The sequence below is a fragment of the Juglans microcarpa x Juglans regia genome, chromosome 8D (assembly GCF_004785595.1).
Source record: "Juglans microcarpa x Juglans regia isolate MS1-56 chromosome 8D, Jm3101_v1.0, whole genome shotgun sequence".
NCBI classification, from domain to species: domain Eukaryota; kingdom Viridiplantae; phylum Streptophyta; class Magnoliopsida; order Fagales; family Juglandaceae; genus Juglans; species Juglans microcarpa x Juglans regia.
The window spans coordinates 25,539,746-25,564,859 of record NC_054608.1 but is presented as its reverse complement, the minus strand read 5'-3'; the positions used below and the strand labels follow the sequence as shown (position 1 = coordinate 25,564,859).

General features: G+C 38.5%; 2 protein-coding genes and 1 long non-coding RNA gene across 6 annotated transcripts; 2 read left to right on the top strand and 1 right to left on the bottom strand.

Moving 5' to 3' along the window:
• Positions 1-489: 489 nt before the first annotated feature.
• On the top strand, positions 490-24,122 carry LOC121243178. The gene is made up of 3 exons (XR_005936072.1): positions 490-836; positions 15,579-15,584; positions 24,110-24,122. It is a non-coding gene; the product is annotated as an uncharacterized LOC121243178 (long non-coding RNA).
• On the top strand, positions 2,836-15,603 carry LOC121243177 (translation initiation factor eIF-2B subunit delta-like). The gene is made up of 7 exons (XM_041141248.1): positions 2,836-3,597; positions 4,209-4,343; positions 7,269-7,654; positions 13,580-14,324; positions 14,505-14,601; positions 14,692-14,746; positions 15,234-15,603. Exons 1-7 carry the CDS (start codon positions 3,090-3,092, stop codon positions 15,294-15,296), a joined length of 1,989 nt encoding a protein of 662 aa, XP_040997182.1. The 5' UTR covers positions 2,836-3,089; the 3' UTR covers positions 15,297-15,603.
• LOC121243175 (zinc finger BED domain-containing protein DAYSLEEPER-like) lies at positions 16,723-23,151 on the bottom strand. 4 transcript variants are annotated; one of them, XM_041141244.1, is made up of 6 exons: positions 22,638-23,151; positions 22,462-22,538; positions 22,300-22,372; positions 20,927-21,145; positions 19,242-20,116; positions 16,723-17,961 (listed from the first exon to the last, which is right to left on the bottom strand). In XM_041141244.1, exons 3-6 carry the CDS (start codon positions 22,337-22,339, stop codon positions 17,047-17,049), a joined length of 2,049 nt encoding a protein of 682 aa, XP_040997178.1. In that variant the 5' UTR covers positions 22,340-22,372; positions 22,462-22,538; positions 22,638-23,151; the 3' UTR covers positions 16,723-17,046. The 4 variants fall into 4 exon arrangements, with proteins under 4 accessions (XP_040997178.1, XP_040997180.1, XP_040997181.1 ...); XM_041141246.1 differs by having other exon boundaries at positions 22,677-23,151; XM_041141247.1 differs by having other exon boundaries at positions 22,879-23,151.
• Positions 24,123-25,114: the final 992 nt, after the last annotated feature.

Sequence of the window (25,114 nt, the reverse complement as noted above, 5' to 3'; positions counted from 1 at the left end):
ATTTGTATGTCTTAAATCTGCCCAAATCATTTGTGAGATCTCTAGTTTCACTTGAATTTTTAATCCTTATTATTTTGAGGTGTTATTTTGTTATTTTAATGTGTTAATTAAATATGTTATTTGTTTTGGTATTTTATTTCAAATTTATTTTTAGAGTATGTTATTTTGATTATTTGTATTGTTTTTTATTTTTGGACTTGTGTTTATTTTTGGGCTTATTATTTGCTTGTTTTATTATTTGGGCTGTGTGTATGTGTTTTTCTCTGTGGGCCGTGGGTGTGTGTGTGTATTTTGGTGACCCAAGATCCAGCCCAGCCCATAGGGGGGGGCAGGCCTTGTGCGGAACACGGCCCAGCCATGCGGCCCGTGAAAACCCAGTCCCTACTAATGGAACGGCGTCGTTTTGATGGAGCTAGGGCTCCATCTTATTTCCTTCTTGCGCTGCACTCTGCTACTTCTCCTTCCCGATTCTTCTTCCTCCTTTTTTCTTCACTTCTGCTTCTCCCACCGGTCTCCACGCAGCTGCTGTCGAAAGTAGATCCCAGCCGAGAGCCACCTCCACCTACGTCTCACTCTCTCGTGTCGTTCGGCATGCACCCCAAGGGTTTGCTGTCAACCCGTGGCATCGCACGGTCACTTGCTCTTCTGCAAGCTCCTCGGTGGCGATGGGCATGGCTTCCGTGAGTGCCGCCGTGCCACGCGTCCGCGAGAGGACTTCTTTTTCTCCACGGCATGCTGCCGTTATTTCCTTCCTCCACCGTGCGACACGCACGCCATTCGAACCGCCGCATTTGGCCTATAAGTAGACCACGGCTTCTCATGGTTTGGGGATCTCCGTTCGAGTGTGTTTGGTTTTGTTTTGGATAAATCAATCGAAAATTTTGGTGTGATCCGAGAGCAACTTTCTCTTGAACTCTTTCATTTCTGGGTTAATTATTTCTGTGTATTTTGTTTGTAAATCCGTGAGGTGTTGTGATTTTGTTGAGCTCTTTGTGCTTTCAAAATCTTGTATTATTGTTGGGTTGTTTGTTGAGTTTCCATCTGGTTTTGTTACAACCCGTGAGTTGAGAGAACGGTTTGTCAGTGTTCAGCCGTGAGACGCCGTCGCCACTGTTGGCAGCACTTCTTTTCATGTGATCTTCCAGATTTTATCAATTTCATCGTGTGTATGTAATTTTCTATTTTATTAATATTATTTGTAATTTCTCAATTTTATAAATAAATTGTTGTATTTATTGGCTTTATAAACTGTTGTTTAATTGTACATTGTTGGTTTGTTGAAAATATATTGTATTTGTTGAAGTGTTGGGCTTTAAATGGTATTGTGGAAAAATGAGCCTTAGGCCGTCGAAGTTGTTGAGATTTTAAATGTAATTGGGCCTTGGGCCGGATTGGCTGATGGGACTATGCGTGTATTTGTGAAATTGTGTTTCGGCGTTTATTGAGAATTTGTAAAATGAATTATTTAAATGCGTATTCTAATAAACTGTTGAAAAGCATAAATTATCGTTTTGTTAAATTTTGCGGTAATGTCACGAAGTCTGTTGGATATTGAAACTGTTGCGTGGGTGCGTGTGTTTCACGACCCCAAGCCGAGATGGGACATTATCTCTGTGGAACTCCTCTGGTCACTCGGGAGGGTAACAGACTGACGTGACATCCTCTGAGTTGTCGCAGGGCGACGACGGGAACGGACGAGACGGTAACGCTCTCGTACCGATTCCGTGACCTTTGGCTGGCGAGGTTAGAGGATGTTTGGCCATGTACGTGCTGGGCGCGGAACTGAGCATCGCTCGTTACGAAGTCTCATGCACGGACGTTACCCGTGATGTGACGAAGAGAGCCAGTATGTGCGGACTGTCCATAGGAGAGACCGTGGTGCATGCGTAAATTCATAATAAATATGATTGGGATAAAAAATGGGATTTTTGGGTGAAAGAATAAAAATGATATTTTTGGGAAAGGAATGTAAGTTGTTATTTTGTCTGCATGGGAACACGTGTTTGTATAAATGTGTTTTAAATCTCTTGGATGTTATTTTGGTTAATTACTTGTTGAGATGTCATAATCTCATAGTGGTGTTTACCCTACGGTTCCGTTTTATGGTGCCGTAGAGTTTGATGCAGAGCTCGAGTATGAACCTGAAGGACCGACTCTGCCAAAAGCTTAAGTCGCTGTTATGTTATTCAGCGTTTTGAGACTTGTTTCCCTTATGTTATTTGCTTTCTTTAAATTATCTGACGAAAGACTGTAAAATATTTGTAAAGTTATTTTACTGTTTTATGAACAATTCTGGTACTTAATAAAGAAAGACCATTTTATTTTCACCGCTGCGAAAATTACTGTACATTTAATGTATGTTGCACATACTTTGAGCACTGGTCTTTGGGGTGCGTGATCCGTGTGGTTATCATCCCGGTGTCACGAACTCCACAAAAATAACACGTGGGAGTCGAGGGCGCCACATCATTTTGAATAATATTACTCTTATCAATGATTTCTACCGGTTGTTTAACCGCTGTGATTTTTTTATTTTTTATTTACTTAATAATTTAGTTTTTAATAATATTATGAATTTTTTTAATTTTAAAACAATATTTAAATGTGTAAAAAAAATACATATGAAAAAATACAAAAATAAAATCTCAAAAACTACTAACGGTGCCTCTGGGAGCGGTGGTTATAGTGCGACTCAATAATTTTTATCGGAAGAAATCTCATAAAAATTAATAAAAAAAAATCTAAGAAAATAAGTGAAAGTTGAAATTGATTGTCCAATCACATCCAACCGTAAACCCATCAAGAGTACTCTTCAGGTGACGTAAACATTCCCGCACCCAAAAACTTGAGAAAAAACAGAAGAAGAAGAAAAGGCTCGATCATAGAAATTTGATAAAGGTTCAAAGTTCAACCTCCTTTCTCACTACGCAACTTCCCAAAACCCTCACGAATATGGAACCCTAAACCTCATTTTTTCTTCCATTTTGATCCTGCTTTATGGCCTTAAACCCTTGTTCTCACCACCACACTAATCAATTGATTCGAACTTCTTCACTGCCAAACTCCTACCGATTGACTACCTTACTGCCATGGACGCGCGTCGCGCCTCACGCGCCGTCATCGACCCTAAGGTCCGCCATGTCGGGTTCTTCGCCCCCGGCGCCAACCCCCTACCGGCCCGAGCCCAGAACAATCCGCCCGGCTCGAGTTCACCGCCTCTCGCCGAGTCCCCCGCCGGCAATTCCCTCTCCCCGGTCATGATTCCCCTGCCACGTCACCCTTCCGACCGTACTCCCGCTGTGCCTGTCCCGGAGACCGGTTTGCGGCGCCAGGGTAACGACCACGTGCCGATCGGGAGCTATAACCCGACGGAATCTCTGCTGGGATCGTCTCCTGTCCCTTCGTCGCCTTCGGCTCGAATCGGGATGGCGGATGGAGAATTTTCCGAGGAGTCAGATGGGTGGTACAGGCTGAACGATTCGCGTAAGTACGCTTCGAATCTTCCCGATACCACTGCGGAGAAAGCTCCTGATAATTCGGCGAGTACTTCTGCGCCGCCTGGGTTGGAAAAATCGAAAAAGTCTGCTAAAGTGCCAGGTAAATTGTAATTTTAAAATTTTTATGTTACGTGCCTGTGTGTGTGGGATGTTTGATTGTATTTGTTTGAATTGAGATTTTGTATAATTGAATTGGGGTTGAAACCAGATGGTGTAATTTGGATTTGGAATGTTAGGACAAAAAATAACAACTGAGACATCGGGGTAGTAAGGCAGTACAGGATGATATCTCCTGAATGTTATTTGGGACCAAGAGGTTTTCCGACAAGCCCACTTTGATTTTGTTGCAGTATATAATGCCCGTCTGTAAAGTATTAGGGACCCCCAAGTCTTTCTAGCATGTTTGTGAAATAATTAATTTGACTTGTTAAGTTTATTTTTTAAAAGAAAAAAAAAATTGACTTGTAAAGTTTTAACCATTGGCTTAAAGCTATTTTTTGCTGCTGGTTGTCTGGAGTGCCTGGTTTGATAACTTACTCATGCCCGTAGAAGTTACATTTGATCAAGTATATCTTATTAGGCTTGGCTTGTATGCTGGTTCGTTCCTGAGATTGTTTAGTATCTGCTCCTTGTTCTTGATTTGTTCAAATGTGTTGATTGTGTGGATCCATTGAGTTTTGATCCTTTGTTGAATTTGCAACAAAATTGCAGAAAAGAGTGAAAAAGCTGTTGTGCAAGTGCAAAATGAGACGCAATCTAGCTTGAAGCCACTGAAAGCAAAAACAACCAAAGCTGAAAGACGTGCCATGCAGGAGGCCCAAAGAGCCGCAAAAGCTTTAACAAAAGGTTTGAATTGAGCTTATATTTATGTTATTCCATTGTTGACTATCTACTTGACTTCTTTGCTTTATCTTAATAGTTATTTTGTTAGAGAAATGGGTCTGTTTCATTTGAACTTTTTACTTTATTTTAGGGGTGGGGCATTGGGCACCTAGACTCACCTTGCCTGCTCTATCTGTCCATCCTGCTAGAGGATGGACAGGCGGCCTTTAGAGTATTTTTACCACATGCGGGTGGGGGCGGGTGAGGTATGGGCCCCTGCATATATATTAAGATATATAATATATCATATATATTAAAGAGAAAACCTAGATATATACTATATTAGATATGTTAAGAAAAAACCTATCTTTCAAAAACAACACTATTATACATATACTTATATAAACATCTTAAATCTGACTGACTAAGTAGAGATGCTTTTAAATGAGTTGAATAAAATATTGTTAGAATATTATTATTGTTTTGGGATTTGAAAAAGTTGAATTGTTTATTATATTTTGTGTGGGAATTTGGAAAAATTGTAATGATGAGATGAGATGAGTTACCAATCCAAACCGGGGCTAAACCTGCATCTCTTCCAAGCTTCTCTCCTCCTCTTTTCTTTTTTTCTTCTCTAGACACTGACAAGTCTCGGGCCTCTGGTTTGCCAAGTTTGGTTGCAAAGACGCATGGGTCTCTATCATATATATATATATATATATATTTTAATGTTTTAGAAGATTTAGGTTGATTTTTTATGTTTGGCTGATGGAAGTTTTTGGTTGGATCGGACTTTTTTTTTTGGGCCCGGCAATTTTGAGTGCATGTTGCTTTCTTGCCGGGAAATAAAGTAGGGGTAATACCACCCTATGTAGGCAGGTAGCCACTCTCCCTGCAAGAATTTGATAAAAATAATTTTTATCAAAATTTGATAAAAATAATTTTGAAAGGTGTTTTTTATAAGGTAGACTATCTGAAAATTAGTATTTGGCCCCCCGTAAATATTTTTTTTTTTAACTTGGCCCCCCTAGCCAGATTTTCTGGTTCCGCCCCTACCTGCACCCTCACATTCCCCAAACCCCCTGTCCATCCTTGGCTAGGCGGGCAGACTCTCACCACCTTGTCTTGCTTTTGTTCTATGGAGCTAGGATTCATGGCAAGGTGTTTTCTCCTTGATCGTCTTTAATTGTCATTTATTTTCTTACTATATAATACCTTTGATTGAGTATATAAAAGTGGTGAATGAGATCCACATTTCTTGGGAGGGTGAAATTTGTAACCTATATAATGAATTCTCAAGTATTCTTAGATATGTCATTTCCAAACATCACTCAAACACAACATTTTCAATTTCAAATTTTCAACTTTTTCATCTAATCATTACCTAATCATTACAACTTTTCCAAACTCAAAAATAAAAAAACACGAGCAATAAATTTTTTTCAAAATTTAAAATAAATATAATATCAAAAAATGATATTTAAATATTTTTTTAACTTCATAATATTTTTATTCAACTTTTTCTCTTTTATTTTCCAAAACCCAATAAAACATCTTAACTCAAACCATTACACTATTCACAAATCATTTCACTACTATTGATAGATATTCTTAGATATTGTAAGCATCCAAACGAGCCCTAATCCTTTTAGAGTATAGGCCTAGAATCTCTAGGTGTGGCATGAGTTTTCTTGGGATGTTTTAGTTATTAGAGATTGTAATATCCTAGTTGAGTATAGAAATGTGATGAATGGAATCCCACGTTGCTTGGGTGGAAGAAGGTCTCCTCTATGATGATTCCAAGAGACTTCAATTGTCACATTGACTAGTCCTTTTGGAGAATAGGCTTAGATGTGGCTTGGGCTTTCGTTGGGATGCTACATGTGATCATCTTGTGGAATAATTTAGTTGTCTTTTCTAGATTGCAGTGAGCTGCATTGTATCTTTAAGAATGGCCATTCCTTTGTCATGACCAGGACTGAGCATTCTTAGATTCATGCAATTGCAGATGATATGATTAATGAATGGAAATTCCATAAAACATTAATCTTTTGAGATATTGTTTTTTCTGCTCAACTGTTCTTGAGGGTAAAATTTCTTAGAAAGGATCTTTCGAATGTTCTTTGGGAATTGAGCTGTCAAACTGAAATTTTTACTAGCATAAACTGTTCGATTATTGCCTGCACTTTCTGTCATAGTTTATGTTATGGTATATATGAAAGTTGGATTCATGCAATTTCAGATGATATGACTAATAAATGGAAATTTCATAAACTACTAAATCTTTTGAGATATATTTGTTTTCTGCTCAACTTTTCCTTGAGGGTAAAATTTCTTAGCAAATATTTTTTTGGGAATGGAGCTGTCAAACTTAAAAATTTTTACTAACATAAACTGTTCTGATTATTGCCCATACCCTGTCATGGTTTATGCTATGGTAGACATGACAGTTGGACTCATATCCTATCATATCTAGTCTGGATGCTGATTTTCTTGGTATATTTGTAATGGGTTATATCAATGTTATTGGTGTAATTGTTAATCGTTTATTTATTTAAGATTGCATTCAAATCTTAACCAAATTCAGTAAGTCTTTAGAGTTCATGTAAACAAACCAACATTTGGTTTTAAATTAATGGTTTCTCAGATGCCAGAAGATTTTTCTACTGTTTGCTTTTGATTAAGCTCCTCCTTGGTAGTATATAGTTTTCCTTCTCAAAAAAAAAAAAAAAAAAAAAAAAAAAAAGAAAATTGCTGTGAGCTTGAGCATGTTTTCGCTTGTGGTTACCGATCTTTTTTTACAGATGGCAGATGCATGTGTGTGTTCATGCACGCTTGCATCAAAAAGTAGCATGAGAAATGCTTACATAAACCATTTCCATACAAAGATACAAAGTGGTATTGTATATACCTATTCATAGATGTAAACACATACAAGCATGCATGCAGGTGAAAAACATACGTACACGCATACAGCAGAGGGTAATAAATCTGCTGCTGTATCTCGGGGGGCAGTTCCGAGTAAACCTTTGAAGCAGCCTTCACTGAAGAAAGATGCTCCTCCAGTCGCGTCTTCAATTGCAGCTTCTGACAAGAAAGGAGGTGATCGTCCACCCGAGAAAGAAAGGAAGAAAGATGTTCCTCCTCCACGTATGCAGTTTGATGATAAGAGCAGAGTAGAGAAGGCTAAAAGACGTGCGGTGTTCAATCAATTGGAAGCTAGAAACAGAGTTGAATTGTTTCGGCATTTGCCTCAGTATGAACATGGAACACAGCTTCCTGATCTGGAGTCAAGATTTTTCCAACTTGATTCAGTGCATCCTGCTGTATACAAGGTACTCCATTTAAGAATTTACTTTTTTTGATACATTAGTGGTTTTTTTCTTTAGGCTTCAAGCCTCTGAATAGAAAATTGGATATTTCTCCTCTTTATCGAACATATAACCTCTCCCATCACATGTGGAATAGACAGAACATAATATAGACATAGAAATGGAAAATTGAATGGGGTTTTCAAGATGATCTTTTTTTTTTTGATAAGTAATAATTTTATTCAAAGTAATAGGCATAAGCCCAAGTACACAGGACGCATACAAAGGAAACACCTACTACTTCCAGAAACAAAAAGAAACTGACACCAGAAACTAAAACAGCAGCCGGAAATTATCCACCATTACAATAGCTTTAGCCCAAGAACTCAATGTACTCAAGAAAAAATCCCTAAGATCTCCCAAAGAGCGTTTTTTTATCTTCAAAGCATCTTCCATTTCTCTCAAGCCAAATGCACCACAGGAATCATCTTCCAAACCCTCGCCACCTTCTTGCAGCCCTTCAAACCCTTCCATCCTACCAATAAATCCACCACTTCTCTAGGCATTACCCAATGTAATCCTGTCCAACTCAAAACCTCATTGCACAAGAATCTTGTCACTTCACAGTGAAGAAAAAGGTGATTTACAGATTCTCCATCCCTTTTACACATGACACACCAATCAGCAATAAACATACCTCTCCTTCTAAGATTATCAGTAGTCAAAACTTTGCCCAAAGAAGCGACCCAACAGAAAAAAGCAACCTTAGAGAGAACTTTCACTTTCCATATACTTTTCCAAGGAAAAACACAACTTTGGCTTGACAAAATTCTGTAATAAGTAGAAACTGAAAACTTAGCATTTCCAGCAGGAATCCACACCATGCTATCCTCTCTTTCTAGCACCAACTTTGAACTGTAGAGTTTAACCAGCAAAGCCTTAACTTCATCCACTTCCCAATCATTAACGTTCCTTTTAAAAATGATATTCCAATCAACCTTGTTGTTACTACTACAATAGGAATCATAAATAGTTGCATTATGATCCCTAGCAATACTAAAAAGGGTAGGAAATTCCAGCTTAAGAGCAATATCCCCACACCACAGATCATGCCAAAAGAGAATCCTCTTTCCATCTCCAACCTTCAATCTGAAATTATTGGAGAAGGAATCCCATCCTTTTCTAATAAATTTCCACAAACTAACCCCGTATGAGAGTGGTGTTAGGAAACATTTTTTGATTTCGAAAAATGCCTTTGTAAGAGGGAGGCAAATTCTTGACTCGGTTTTAGTTACTAACGAATATGTGGACAGTAGAATTAAGGGCTCGTTTGGATTCAGAGAGTGTTTCATCTCATCATTACAACTTTTTCAAATTTCAACACAAAATATAATAAACAATTCAACTTTTTCAAATCACAATTCAGTTTTTTCAAATCTTTTTTTTTTTGATTAAGTAAATAAATTATATTAATCAAAGAATAGGCAAAGCCTTGTTCAGAACAAAGAATGCCCTAACTATGTAGGAGCAATAGAAACAAGAAAATCATGAAGGTCTAGGCCATTAAAATTAACAGCGCTGGCCCAAATACAAAGAGTTCTAATAAAGAAAGCTTTAAGTTCCTCCATCGATCTCTCTTTGTCCTTGAATGTCTGTTCATTGCACTCCTGCCATAGACACCACATGATGCAAATGGGGATCATCTTCCATACAGCCTTTATCTGTTGATTGCCTCTTAAGTCTGTCCAATTGGCCAATACCGCCATTACTGTCTCCAGCATGACCCAACTTAAGTCTAGTCTGCTGGAAACCTCATTCCATAACCCCTGGGGCTACCACACAATGTAGAAGAAGATGGTCCACAGATTCTCCCCCAATCCTACACATACAACACCAATTTGTGATGATCATCCTTCGTTTCCTCAAATTATCAGTAGTGAGGATCTTACCCAAGGAAGCGGTCCACACAAAAAACTTGGGAGGCGCCTTATGTTTCCAAAGCCTTTTCCATGGAAACTAAACATGAGACTCTTGTGTAAGGGACTTGTAAAACGATCGAACCGAGAACAGGCCTTTACTTGTAGGTATCCACCACAATAAATCTTCATGTTGGTTTCTCGGTTTTGTTGAGTACAAAAGTCTAAAAAAGGCTTCGAAACTGTTCATTTCCTAGCCTTGTGCTGCCCTACTAAAAATGATGTTCCACTAAATTTGTTTCCCCACTAGCATTATGACTGCCGCCACTGATGCATCTTTGGCACTTGCAACCCTGAAAAGTGAAGGAAATGACTCCTTTAGGGCACAATTACCACACCAAGTATCGTACCAGTATTTGATCCTGGCTCCCTCTCCTAGATAGAGCCTTTTGTGGTGAGAAAAGACCTCCCATCCTCTTCTTATATGTTTCCACAACCCCACTCCATATGCCCCACTTCATTAGTACACCATCCCCCCTATGAGCTACCATATTTGTTCTCAATCAACAACTTTCATAGAGCTTTTGGTTCTTTATGGTATCTCCACAACCATTTCTCGAGTAGAGCCTGATTGAAAATTCTCAAATTTCTAATTCCTTAACCATCAGTAGACAAAGGACTACATACATTTTCCCACCTAACTAGATGAAATTTGAACTTCTCGTCTATTCCACCCCATAAAAAGTCCCGTTGAAGTTTCTCTTTAGGGAGCGCCACACTTGCTGGTATAGGGAAGAGGGATAAAAAATAGGTCGGTAGATTTGATAATGTACTCTTTATCAGGGTAATCCTACCACCTGTTGACAGATACATTCTCTTCCATCCTGCTAATCGACGCTCTACTTTCTCAATCACTGTGTCCCATAATGCAACCGCTCTTGAGGCGGCTCCTAATGGAAGCCTAAGGTATGTCATAGGGAGTGCGGCTATCTTGCACCCCAGTATACAAGCCAACTGTCTTATCCTCTGAACACTTCCAATAGGAACCATCTCTGATTTGTCTATGTTCACTTTCAATTCGGAAGCTACTTCAAAGCAAAGTAGGAGTGCCTTCAATACATGGACCTGTTTATAATCTGCCTCACAGAAGAAAAGAGTGTCATCTGCAAACAACAAATGAGATATATTAATAGGTCCTCTACTCGGGGATCCGACTGGGAAACCCGTCACAAACCCATTAGAAACCAGGGTTGAGGTCATTCTACTCAATGCCTCCATCACAATAATAAAGAGAAGTGGGGATAGCGGGCTCCTTGTCTTAACCCGCAAGTGCTGTTGAAAAATCTAGTTGGGCTTCCATTTATCAGTACTGAGAATTTTACTGTTGATACACACCAACGGATCCTAAAACAATAATAATTTAAAAAAATAATATTCTAACAATATTTTATTCAACTTTCAACTTCCATCTAAAACCTTCTCATCTCATCTCACTATCCAAACCAAAGTTAAATCTAATGAATCTGGTATTTTGATTACATTGGACATGGAAAAAGCATATGACCATGTTAGTTGGGATTTTCTCTTGTATTTGCTTGGAAGATATGGTTTTGGGGAGAAATGGTGTATGTGGATCAAACATTGCATGTTGACGTCAAGATTGTCCATTTTGGTGAATAGCACTCTGGTTGGGTTCTTTAATAGTTCACGTGGTTTGAGACAAGGAGATCCGCTATCTCCTTTTCTTTTTGTCCTTGTCATGGATGTGTTGAGTAGAGCGTTGGAAGTGGTGGGTGAAGGAAGGCACTTGTCAGGTTTTGAGGTGGGAAATGAGGAAAGGAATAACATTAAATTATCTCATCTTCTTTTTACCTATGATACATTGATTTTCAGAGTCTGAAATTGTTCCTATGGGTGCTGTGGGCAATATTTCAGATTTGGCTAATATTTTAGAGTGTAAGATTGCTTCACTGCCGCTGAAGATCTTGGTCTTCCAGTGGGTGCTTCTCACAAATTTGTTTTGATATGGAATGGGGTGATTGAGACGATTGAGAAAAGGTTGGCTGGATGGAAAAAGATATGTTTGTCTAAAGGGGGAAGAATTACATTGATAAAGAGTACATTGTCTAATCTTCTCACATATTAATCTTCTCACATATTTTCTTTCACTTTTCCCTTTGCCAGCTGGGGTTGCTAGGAGAATTGAGAATATTTATCGTAATTTCTTATGGGGAGGAAAAGGAGAAAGAAGTTTCATTTGGTTAGTTGGAACAAGGTTTGTCAACCAGTTTTTAGTGGAGGGTTGGGGGCTAGAAATTTGAGGTTATTTAATAGAGCACTCCTTGGGAAATGGCTTTGGAGATATCATGAAGAGAGAGATGCTTTATGGAAGAATGTTGTTGCTGTTAAATATGGGAGTGGGTGGGGGGATTGGTGTTCTAAAGAAGTTAGAGGAGAGTATGAGGTGAGTTTATGGAAGTTTATTAGGAAAGGCTGGGGGGAGTTTTCTAAACATATTAAATTTAAGGTGGGAGAAGGGAAGATGATTCTTTTTTGGCATAACATTTGGTGTGGGGAATCAGCTCTTAAATCAGATTTTCTATCTCTCCACAGGCTGGCAAGGGATCAAAATGTTGCTGTGGCAGATTATCTTCAATGTACGGATAATTATATTTTATGGAATGTTGGCTTTATTAGAAATCCAAATGACTGGGAAGTTAATGTTGTTTCAGATTTTTTGGGAAGGATTTATAATTCAAAAGTGATGCAGGGAAGAGAGGATAGGCTATTGTGGGACTATTCTGGAAATTGCAGATTTTCAGTCGGTTCTTATTATAAGGTGCGTAATTGTCATTCTGGCTGTGTATTTCCATGGAAAAGCATTTGAAGGGTGAAGATACCTACTAAGGTGGCGTTCTTCGGTTGCGTGGTTGCTCTAGGGAAAGTATTGACTTCAGATATTCTTAGAAAACATGGTTTGTGTATAGCCGATTGGTGAGTCATGTGCAAGGAGGATGGAGAATCTGTAAATCATCTGTTTTTACATTGTGAGGTGGCAAACTCTTTGTGGTATGAGTTTATTGGTTGGACAGGTTTATTTTGGGTGATGCCTAAGGAAGTAGTGGAGCTTCTTGCATGTTGGCGTGGTCAAGGCCTGTTTCGTTGAGGTTTTTCTCGTAATAATTTTGATTTATTGATTATGATTTTTCCAGAAAAAATAAAATCAATTGGTTTGATTAGTGATAACAAAGAAATAACTTTTATTGTGTAACTTGAACACAATGCCCATAGTTTTGAAGACCGCGAGATTACTTTACTGAAGCTAATAACCTTTATGATCAAATCATTGTTTGACTGATCATCTGTCCACAGCAATATGAGCTTTTTTTCCTTTGCAGAGTTTCTCAATTCCTGTTTTCATTCCCTTCCTTAACTAAGCGTTCTCCTATGTATATCGTCAGTGTTCTAGGGTTAATTACCGGAGCTTAAAACCTTTATGTTCAAATTATTGTAGTAGTTAGATTTTCAGAATTCCTGTTGCCACTCCCCTCCTTAACTAGGCGATCTCCTATGTATATCCCCCGTGTTCTTGGGTAGCGCCGCTTGTGCTCTTAAATAAAATTCAATGACGTAATCTGTGCACAGCAATACAGATTGTTCTTCCTTTTATAGATTTTCTGCATTCCTGATCCCATGGCCCTCATTAACTATTGCATTTTTTAATGTATATCCCTTGTGTAGTGCTGAATTCAGTGATGTAATTTTATAAAAAATATTTTATGGTGTAAAATGTCTTAACCTGTCTTTTTGTTAACCAATCTTTATCAATCTAAACATTCTTGAACATTCTTGATCTCATCTTCGCTTTTTGTTTTCCATAGTTGTTCTGCTATTTAAAAGAAAATAAAAACAATGTCGATCGGAGTTTTAGATTTAATAACTGTCTGAGCCCATCAGGCCCTTAATTTCTTTCCATTTTACCTGCAGAAAGAGAAATATAGTTTATTACCTACTTCGAATGAATTCTTTTCAGGTTGGATTACAGTATTTAGCCAGAGATATATCCGGGGGTAATGCACGTTGCATTGCAATGCTTCAAGCTTTCAAAGAAGCCATTACTGACTATTCCACACCACGACAAAAAACTCTTGCGAGAGATTTAACTGCAAAAATCAGCAGTTATGTGTCATTCTTCATTGAGTGTAGACCACTTTCTATCAGCATGGGAAATGCAGTTAGGTTTGTTAAGAGCCGTATAGCAAAGCTACCTCCAACTCTTTCTGAATCAGAAGCAAAAGTTGCACTTTGTTCAGATATCGAGCGATTCATAAATGAAAAAATAATACTTGCGGGGAAGGTCATAGTTGGGCATGCAGTTACAAAGATTAGGGATGGAGATGTTCTTCTCACTTATGGATCATCAAGTGTGGTTGAGATGATTCTGTTATATGCCCATGAGATGGGGAAACAGTTCCGTGTTGTGGTAGTAGACTCGCGGCCAAAGCTTGAAGGTCAATCACTACTTCGTAGGCTGGTGTCAAAGGGCCTGGGTTGTACATATTGTCATATAAATGCCACTTCTTATATTATGCATGAAGTTACGAGAGTTCTTCTGGGGGCTGCCTCGGTATTGTCTAATGGAACTGTATATTCGAGTGTGGGGACTGCATCTGTTGCAATGGTTGCTCATGCTTTCCATGTTCCAGTTTTAGTCTGCTGTGAAGCCTATAAATTTCATGAAAGAGTACAGCTTGATTCTATCTGCTCTAATGAATTAGGTATGTTATCCTATATAAGCTGATGTAAATTTTGCCTTTTGTCCTTCGATTCTATTATGGTTCTAAACTGGATAATTCCTTCCCCCAACCCCCACCCCCCAAAAAAAATCAGAAAGGGAAAAAAAGGAAAAAGAAAACTTTCTCAACAGAACGAAGCTAAGCACACTAAATTTCTTGCAGGTGATCCAGAGGCAATTGCAAAAGTCCCAGGAAGAACTGATGTGAGTTATTTGAATAATTGGGCCAATAAGGGAAATCTGCAACTTCTAAATTTAATGTAAGGTTTATCCCTGGAAGAAAAATATCTCAGTTGTTCCTCAATGTTCATATTTCATTTTACACTCAACTTGCTGTAACACTGTAACAGGTATGATTGTACTCCTCCAGATTATATCTCCATGATTATCACAGATTATGGAATGGTAAGCCGTGTTCTAATAATTTCGATCTTCTAGTTGTAGTCCTCACTTCTTTATTTATTATCATCATTGGAGTTGTTACTTATAACGCAAACCATACAATTGTTGGCACATACAAAGAAATACATTCTAGAGACGAGTTAAAACTACAAGTGGTGAACTCTTTGGTCTTGGGATGTCACTCCCTTCAAGGTCTAATGTTCAACACAACAATCTTTTGGGGTCACACCCCCTAGTGAAAAGCTAGTGATTTAACTAGTTTTGTGTAGGGAAACTTCCGATGGTGTGGTGCCCAGGACTGAGGTTTACTCTGCAGGGTGGGTCTAAAGGGCCCTGCCTTGGAGAGGTTCCCGACATAGAAAAAAAGAAAAAGAAAAAGAAAAAAACCTACATGTCTAGTCATTTAGATGTAGAATCAGACATTTCTTCTTGTAGCTTGAGATTTTTCTAAGTTTTAGTATTGCTGATTCCCTTCTTGTTCTTATTGTAGATCCCAACCACTAGTGTGCCGGTCATTGTGCGCGAGTATCTTAGAGACCACTTACTCATATAGACAAATTCTGCATGAGGTGCACTTTTGGATCAATCAAGCTATTCATCGACGACTGTGATTGTCCCTAGAAATGATACTTAAGAATTTTTCCGACACTTAGTGGTATCTTTTATCATTTGTTACGCCTTACCAATTTTGATGGTATCTGAATTTTGTTTAGTAAATACGACTCAGTGAAGAGAGCACGATTTTGCCTCTCCTGAAAGTTCTCCCATATTTTGAATATTCCCTTGTATATGGTGGCCTATTGGCTTTCAAGTTTCCAGACGGATGGGGGTTAAGGAATTGGTAAAAACTTGTTTCTACATATATTTCACATGTTAAATATGTCTCTTGCTTGGATTTTCATCGGTTTAACATGGAAGGTAGTTTTATTTTCATTGGATTTTTTTCTTAAAAAAAAAAAAAACCTGTCGGAGTAGAAGAAAGTAAAACGCTGCTCTTCTAGTTGGTAGCTCCCACTGAGTTTTTTTTTTTTTTTTTTAATGATTAAGTGTTTTTTAATAATGTTGTGAATTTTTTTTAAATATTTAAAAGTGTAAAAAAAATATATGTAAAAAAAAATACAAAATGAACTAGCGGAGCATCCGTTGGGAGCTACCAGCGGTGGCGGTAGAGCCACCCTCAAAGAAAACTACCTGCCATAGCAGTCTTTAGAATGGTCGAAAAGTTTTTTAAAGGAATAATGCTTCTAATATGTGGTCCACTCTAACAAAGTGTTATTGTACAATAAACAAAGCCTCTAAAAACTTGTTAATATTAGCATATTTGATCTCCAAAAAATTTAGTTGAATAATTTGGTTCTCTCACCTTGTGTTATATTAAAGTGGTGGGAAAGTCAAGGACTAGAACCCTTCATATTGTGAGTTAAAGAACTGTGCCCATGAAGAGTCATATAGCATATGATTCTAACTTCTCTAATTTAACAACATCTATAATCCATTGATTTTAAAAGTTAAAAGGTATGAGTTGAGAAAATCAAAGATAACGTCAAAAAAAATAAAAAATAAAAAATAAAAAAAAGAAAAAGACTTCGTTTGGGAATGTGGACAATGAGAGAAAATGTCATGGATGAGCAAAAGCACAACTTCCTAAAATGTAGATTAGGACGTCAATCCATGTACGGAAACAAGATTTAAAAGATAAAACACTAATGTCTCTTATAAAAAGAGTAGCTAGGATTTCAATTTGTACATAACACAATGCATGTATAAAGTATGAGTAATGTTACGTACAGTCGTGGAGTGTGAAAGTACCGTGCAGTTGCTTTAAAAAAGAATAAAATCGACTATTAACTTTTTTTTTTTCATGTGAATTTCATATTTATTCACTTTTTTTTTAAAATGATGCGTAGCACTTATAAACTCACGACTGCAAGTATTATTTCTCTTTTCATATTTTTCAGCTCCAAAAAAGGTAGGCTACATTACCAACAAGATTTTGCTTGGCTGCTTCATCACATTACTCGTATGTTCAAATAATCAGATACACTTATAATCTGTTTCCGTCTCTGGTTAGCGTTTTTCAGTTTTACTGTACATCAGTACATAGTGTTCACCTAATAAATACAGGAAAAGCAAAATGCCAATTGCACACCCATTCCCCTCCTGAGATGGGAAGGTAATTACACGAAGCCATCTCAAGATATGACTCTTTTCTTTCTTTATCTTTCTGGGTTAGTTCCCTCTCTTTGTAATGGAAATGGATGGCAAATATCCATAATACACCAAGCAATGCTGTGTCACTGTCATCACTTTTGTTTCTTCTCAGAACCAGCATTACTATTATCTGCTGAAGCAGCAGCTGCCAATTCCATCAGCCTCTCATAGTCTATCTCAGTGGACTTGAACTTCAACTTGATTCCACCTTGAGTCCATGACCTGATACAAAGGAGAGCTTGTGCACTATCATGCGGCATGCAAAATCGTTGCTTCTCTATCTCATCGCCTTTGCTGCAAAACAAATCTTCAGGTGCTACGGAAGTTGCCTGCACTGTCAAGAAATCTCGAGCCATAACAGAAAGTCGGGGGTAGCGTGTACTATTAACCTTCCACCACTCCAGAACATCTGTTGGTATTGGAGCTGGGGGCTCTGACAGGTACTGAGTGAGTTCATCAGTGGCAGTGCTCATGCTTGCCCTTCTTTTCTTTCGAGCAATTTCCTCTGCAAAAGAGACACTCCCACCATCTTCAACCTCTTGGGCACTGTAACCACTAGTCATGGATGGAAAATGGGTGGTAGAATAGTTTCTCATGAAATGAGTTCTTGCTTCCTCAAGATAATTGTCTGAGCTGAGACTTTCGGGAATTAGCTCTCCTTTGATTCGAGGATCAAGAATTGCTGTCATGTATGTAAATATGTTGCAAACCTGGTTATTGTAATTTCTGGCCTTTATAGCCATGTCTTCAGCAGCATTCTTTAGCCAATCTGGGCTGTGACGGGATTCTCTGCAGACAGCTATTGTCTCGGAGATGTGATCCATGAAGAAGAGAACCAGCCCGATTGTGGGCACCTTGTTTGTGCATATGTTGGTTGTGGTTTTGTAGAAAGGTTCTAAATATTGATGCATGATACTGACCACATTCTTCTCTGTGGAGGTCAGTGGCATCCTACTGCCTAGTGTCTCCTCATACTTCCTGATAACAGCATCCATAGACTTACTAGCCTGTTTCATATGTAAAAGCCTAGTTCATCAATAGCCACCACATCGATGCGGGTTTGGTGCACACACAAAGCAACATACAAACATAACACACACACGTGAGCTACATTAGGCAGTTGTTTTACCTGGACCAATAGCAAATATCATGAGAAAATTATGCATCTGACACTGTTTTCAAACCCCCAAAAAACAATTTCCCAAAACTTTCTCAATACACAAATATTTGAACTCTGACAAAGCAAACTTCAACAGCTAAGGGCCAAAATATAATTTTTCTTTTAAAACCACCATGCACAGAAAATGGAGACTGTCTCAATTAGGGGTGGGAGGCAGGGCTCGGCCACCTATCCACCCGCCCTCGCCTAACCGGGACAGGGCCCGAGCTGGGCACAGGCCCACCCGGGGTTTCCCCCATCCGGCTGCTTAAATATATATATATATATATACACATATATATTAAAAAAAAAAACAAATTTCTTTAATAAAATGACGTCATTTTATTATAAGGTTTGGTTATAAAGTCGTGTCCACCCCCTCCCCTCCCCTCCGCTCCTTATCTCTCTCTCTCTCTCTTTTTTATGGTGTCCGGTCGCCGTTGCAATCTCTCTCTCTCTCTCTCTCTCTCTCTCTCCCTCTCGCCATCGCCCCCAGCCGGTATCTCTCTCTCTCTATCTCTGGTTGGTTTTGGTTGGTGGTTCACTGGTTTTTGTTTGGTTTTTTCGCCTTGGGTGGGGGCAGTGGGCGGGGGTGGGCGGACCCGGCATCCGAACCAGGGCACCTAGTGGGCAGGGTCGGGGGCGGGCCGGGATGGCCCCCGTCCGGGGGTGCAGGTAGTACCCTAATCTCAATGGTGATCACATCAGGCAATTTATTTTACTTGATTAAATTGTGAGTAGTAGAGTGTGGCTAAAAATGTGTACACATCACAAAACATAAATTAAAAACAAATAGAGGGGTTTCACCCTTGTCATGCATCCAGGTTTACAAGTTAGTGAGTGTCACATGGAATATTTGCAAACTTCCTTTATCCCCTGAACTTCAAGGCAGTCATTAAAAGTACTTCCTTTGGGAAAAAAGAAAGAACTATATGAAGTGCCAGCAAAAAACGATTCTCTGTTTCGAAAATTATTTGTGCAGGCCTGCAGTCCCTTGCGCACAAGGAGTAATTTTCATGTGCATATTATAAATGTTTCTATTTGCCTTAATATTTAGATAAAGAGACTTTTCGTTTGTGAATTTTTCATATCTTAAGGCAGGAGGTTTTAAATGATCAGAGCAAGTACCTTGCGCACAATATCTAGCATCTGGTAATTTCCACTCCACCGTGCTGAAGCATCGAGTGGAGGTTTCCAACTGCCTTCTTGATATGCTGTAGTTAATTGAATAAAATCTTCCGACATCTCTGAGGATGCGTTTAACTCGAGCACGAACTCCCGGATCTTAGAGATTACAGATTTTGTGGTTCTCAATCCATCATCTATGATCAAATTTAAAGTTCGTGCAGCACAGGGGATGTAACAAAATGGCCCTATTTTCTGACCATCCAAATGCTCTTTCAAAGTATGGCAGGCATGCATGGCACTTTGACTGTTATCATGGGTGCAGGAGAGGACTCTGTTCTCAATATTGTACATCTTAATAACCTTCACCAGGGAGTGATAAATCTCAGCATCCCCACAAGGGTGAGGAATGTGACATATATCAAGAAGCACTTTTTGGAAGGACCAGTTCTCATCAATCCACTGACATGTGACACTCATATAATAAATCTGTTCATAGGAAGTCCAGAAGTCAAGTGTGATCGAGAACTTTGAAGAAATGTGCTCCAAAGATGCTCTTACGTCTTCCTGCATGCTTCTGAAAACTTCACGAAATACTGCTTTATACTTCTCACCGGGCCATAGTTGGATTGATGCATTCAGAAACTTATAAGAGTTTGCCAACCACTTTTCTTCCAAGGTCGAAGGAGGGAGAGAAGCTACAATGAGCCACTTAATAAGCAACCAATTTAGATGATCATAATCCACCTGAGGTACTTTCCCTTGAGGTTGAGACTTCTTGCTTACAGCAATGGGCAGTGGTGCTGAATTGCTAACTGCATCCCCTCCTGACTTATCATATCCTGGATGCCGATTACTCAGGTGCCTTCCCAAATTACCTTCGAAAAGAAAGGAAAATGAGTGAGATACATACAAATGTGTCATCAGAATGTCATAGTTCAAGCCCAGGGACAGATCTATAGAATATACATTGGATTGGATTGCAACCAGAGTTTTTGTTTTTGTTTTGTTTTGTTTTTTTTTTTTTTGGGGGGGGGGGGGGGGGGGGGGGGGGGGGGGGGGGGGGGGGGGGGGGGGGGGGGGGGGGGGGGGGGGGGGGGTTGGGGGGTAATTTTTGGAGACTTATGTTGCCTTTTTTTGTTTTAGTTCTTTAAGTAAAAATAGGAAAAGTTCCTGGGGCTATGCATTTCCCGTTGTTCGATTGTTCCTTATAAGCTCATGATATGCCAAAGTTCAATGGCTTAAAACATGAAAAATTAAGAGAAAGGAAGAGAAAAACACAAATCCATCTATCAAATAACCATTTCTGTTGCAATATCTTACCACATGTTAGATTAGTAAAAATATCTTACAATGTGTTGAGATTGAATCTACACGACCCTTTTTCTATCGGTAAATAAGGATTTTATTAATGAGAAATATGCATAGCCCAAGAAAAGCTCTTTTTTATGATGAATAGATTGAATCTGCAACTAATAATCAATCATACCAGAAGAGCTGAACCCCTTATGGAGCGCCATGCAATATATTAATAGTTTGTTTTCAAATTATTTTGTTTATGTTTATTGAAACCCTTGAACCACAGGGGCAATATACCTGTTCCAACCAACAGGAGGGAAGGGTTCTAATGGTAATACCATCAAGAAAAACAACCACAACAAGAAAGCAGGTGCCCAAAAAAAAGTTACCAGTGGCAGTTGCAATGGAATAGCTCTGTCCACAAAACTTGCACCTCCGACTTTTCCCATCTGGAGCTGTCTCAAAAAACTTGAGATAAACTGATGTCATCGTCTTCTTTCTCGGTTTTGCTGTAATAGAATTTCCCTTTTCTGAAGAACCCAATCCAATATCTATCGGATCAATGCTAGGAATGAGTGGCATATCCATCACGGATTTTGGTTCCATATCTACATCATGAAGCAAGAAATGAAAAAATATTCATGGATTCGCCCGTTATTCATTAATGAGAGTACGATATCAGCTTATCAGAAACTCAAATATAACATCAGGAGATCTACTATGTTATTAGCAGTCAATGATCATTCAAAAACAAATCTTGGGTTGCAACCCTGTGCTCTTAATAAAATTGTTTGACTTATTAAAAAAAGCAGCATGTCTGAGATCAGTAGACCCTTGAAAGCAATAGCACTCAAGTTGACTGATAAACACATTAACATGTAAAGGACAGTTACAACCCTAGGTCTCGAATATAAGACCATAAGGAATGTCATTGTAACCCAGTTAAACTGCGAAGAAAAGCACTTTCATAACCCTATAAGTTAGATTTTGTACCAAAGAAAATGGGAATATTTTATCGATTCATCCCTACCTAGCACAATTCCTATCAAGAATGTCATATATGATTTAACTACATAACAAGACTGATTATTGAATCTTATATCCATGTACTCCTCACGTCTAATGGCAGCAAACTATAAAACGAACACCCTGAATTTTCTTGATCTACTCATCAGTAGCAATTACCAAATATAAGAAGCAAAAGAAACTTGGCTTTCACTGAACAATCCCTGGAAACAGTTGATAATATAATACACAAGGGCATACAATTGATCTAAGAGTAGTTTCTTCACTACTTGCATATAGTAGTAATTCAGCATTTAAGTAGTAATTGTCAAGTCGCCATCCACCATATTAAGAGGTAGGAAAGTTGATCGACATCAATATCTTCCTTTATTTTTTTTTACAAGTATCTTCCTTATTTTTAGTAGCTAAATATATTCCTCCCATCAGGTGTCCCAGGGTTAGAGTGCTAATATGATTACGCCTGCATACGAGGCACAGCTTCAATCGGCTCCTCCTACCCTTTTTTTTCAGGGCAAAAAAAAGTATCTTAATATGTTTGAGAAGTTAACTTTTTCCTAATTTTGCATAACATTGCAAATCGAACCTATACTGAGTATATACAATTCATCACAAATAAAATGCATCACCAGCATCTCACTTTTACTCTTTAGTATGCAGTGGCACTACCCAAAAGAAAAAGACCTCTCTTTTCACGAGTTACAAAATATAAGCATGATTATATATTGAATTCCAATACCTCTGAAAGGTTTCAATGCATTATTTGAAGTCCAATCCATCCGGTTCCCTGCCTTAGCACTGACAGCTCCTGTCTGAAAGATATTTTAAGCACCATTTAAGCTTTAATTTCTAAAGAAGTAGCGAGTCCACAGTAGCTGTATATACTTGTAATCTTTCTTACCTTAAAATTAATTAGAAATGGAAACTCTGCGTACGAAATTCTCCCCAATTTAAGCTTTCAGTGCTAAGAAACACAATCTGAACAAAACGAAGAAATTCACAAAAAGGAAAACGCAGCGAAATAGAAAATAGCGAACAAAAAGTTTTGGGTTTTCTTTTCCAACGTGAGTAATTCACCATGAAGGACTGAATTGAGGAGTAGACTGGACTTCTTACGATAACATAGTGAAAAAAAAACACTCGGAGAGAGATGGAAATGGAGGGAAGAACGAAGGCGGAAAAAGTTGGGTCGGCGGCGCAAGATCAGAGCCGGATCTGAGCCCCGAGCCGAGAGAGAAGCAAAAAAGATGAGCTTTTTTGAATTTGCTATGCAGAGAAAGAGAAGAGAAGAGGCTATTTTCCAGCCGAGAGGCTTTACAGATCTGTTAGCTCAACTCGCCACACGCTCGGCCTTCAGCGTAGCGTTGCTCGAGCTAGACCGAGACGCCGCCGTTTTAAAGAGTGTTTTGGGGGCTGAGTCGAGAGGCTCGGCTGCTGCCGCTGCTGCTGCTGCTGGGTTTTGTAGTGTGTAGTCTTCTTATTGTCGAGTTGATGCTGAGTCGAGCTGTGTCGAGTTGAGCCCCAACCAAAGGGTAAAGGCCCAGCTAGCTTCGCTTTTTCGGCTCTATTACCCATCCATCAAAAAGCCTTCCCCAACCCATTTTCAAATCTAACGTTCAACATGATACATACCCCCTTTATTTTTTGAGTGGCAATACACCAAAAAATTGTGTCCAAAATAGTGCATTTCAGTTTTTTATTTTTATTTTTTTTATATATTTTTTTAATTATCATAAATATTTTTAAAAAAAATAAAAAATTTACAATATCATTAAAAAAATATTTATTTAATTATTAAGTAAAAAAATATATAAAAACCTTTCAAGAGAAATGTTCGGGACCCATTTTCGGGATCCCAAGCATTTCTTTATTTTTTAGTAAATAATTTCGCAAAATATGAAAGAGTCGTTCAATTCATAAGCTAATAGAAAATATATTATTCAAATTATTAACGTAGCATGATTTGATTTGTAAAATTTTAATTTATAAATTTTTTTATAAATCAAATCTTGTCACATCAGCAATATAGAACGTGTATCCTCTACATCAGTTTATAAATAGGAATTTTCAATATGAAAAGAAAAAAAAAAACTCAATTTGCACAATTTGAAATATATCAAAATATTTTCACTTTGATTTTATTTTTAAAATTGTTGAGTCTCACAATCACTACAAAAAAATAAGCATTTATGACAGATTATTTGTAGCGAGAATGACTACAAATAAGCAGTTTTAGTAGACTCATTTTAGCAAGAAATAGCAAGCCACAAATAAGTTTTCTTGTAGTGTTAATAAATAGTGTATTTACGTACTAAAATATGTACAAATAACATAACTCAAAAAGTAAGTTGTAACCGGTGCCTAAGTAGCTGTCTTATTAGAATAAAAAGAAGAAAAAATAGATGACGTGGCATGAAGAATTTTTTTCTCTCTAGGATTGACGATGATGGTAGGGTTGCATGGTGTTGACAGCAACTGGCCCTTCGTCCTTGGAGGCAGGGCAGGGTGTTGTGGTAGAGGGATTGCTTCATTTTGACGAGGGGAAGAAGAGTGTTTTGTTTGGAGGCATGTCTGGTAAATCGTCTGTGGTGGGATATGCAAATATTGTTGTTGCACGACCACAAATTCTTCTAGGGGTTGATATTCCTCTGCAAGTTTAACAATGGAGAAATGTTCTTCTTGTTCTCAAAGGCCGAGATCAACCAATCTGTAGAGCTATTTCGGTTCTAGGTGGTTCTTAAATTTTTACATCGAAGACCTTCACTTGATCATGTTCGTGGTTATATTAAAAATCGGTGGGGGTTGAAATCGGTGCCTGTGATTGGCCAGTTGAAGAATCCACATAACGTGCTTGTTCAGATGTCGAATGAGGATGATTTCATAAGTGTTATGGCCAGGGGAAGTTTAGATGTTTTGGGTGTGTCGTATCGGGTTTTCTAGTGGACACCGGACTTTATTGAAGAAGAGGAATCACCGCGGGTGTCGGTTTGGATTTCTTTATTGGGGTTACCTCCGAATTTTTTCCATGAGTCAATCTTGCGTAGTATTGGAGGAGGTTTTGGTTGATTCTTGAAGAGGGACAATGAAACAACGTGTGTGACCTGTCCGGAGACAACGCGTATTTGTGTTGAAATGGATTTTTCAAAACCTTTGAAGCATTCATTTTGGTTGGGTATTCCAGGGTTAGAGAAGAGCCATTTTCAAGAAGTCATCTTCGACACGATACCATTGTTTTGTTCACTCTGTAGGAAATATGGTCATCTTGATAACAAATGTTCACGACGATTACGATCACAGAATAAAGAGAAGCATGTGGTCATTCCAGATGAGGGGAAAAAAAGATACCGAAAAAAATATGGAAGGCAGTGGGGTCTCGGGATAAAGAGGACTCGGTGTTAATTCAGGACATGAAGGGTGGGGTTCTTTCTAACTCGAGAAGGGAGAAAATTCCAGAGATCATTCGAAGTCACAAAAAGGAGATGGGAGGGGGTGAAATGGGTGCTTTTTGTGGCACCGAATGGGGAGGTGCATGATCATTGTTAGGTTGAATGTAT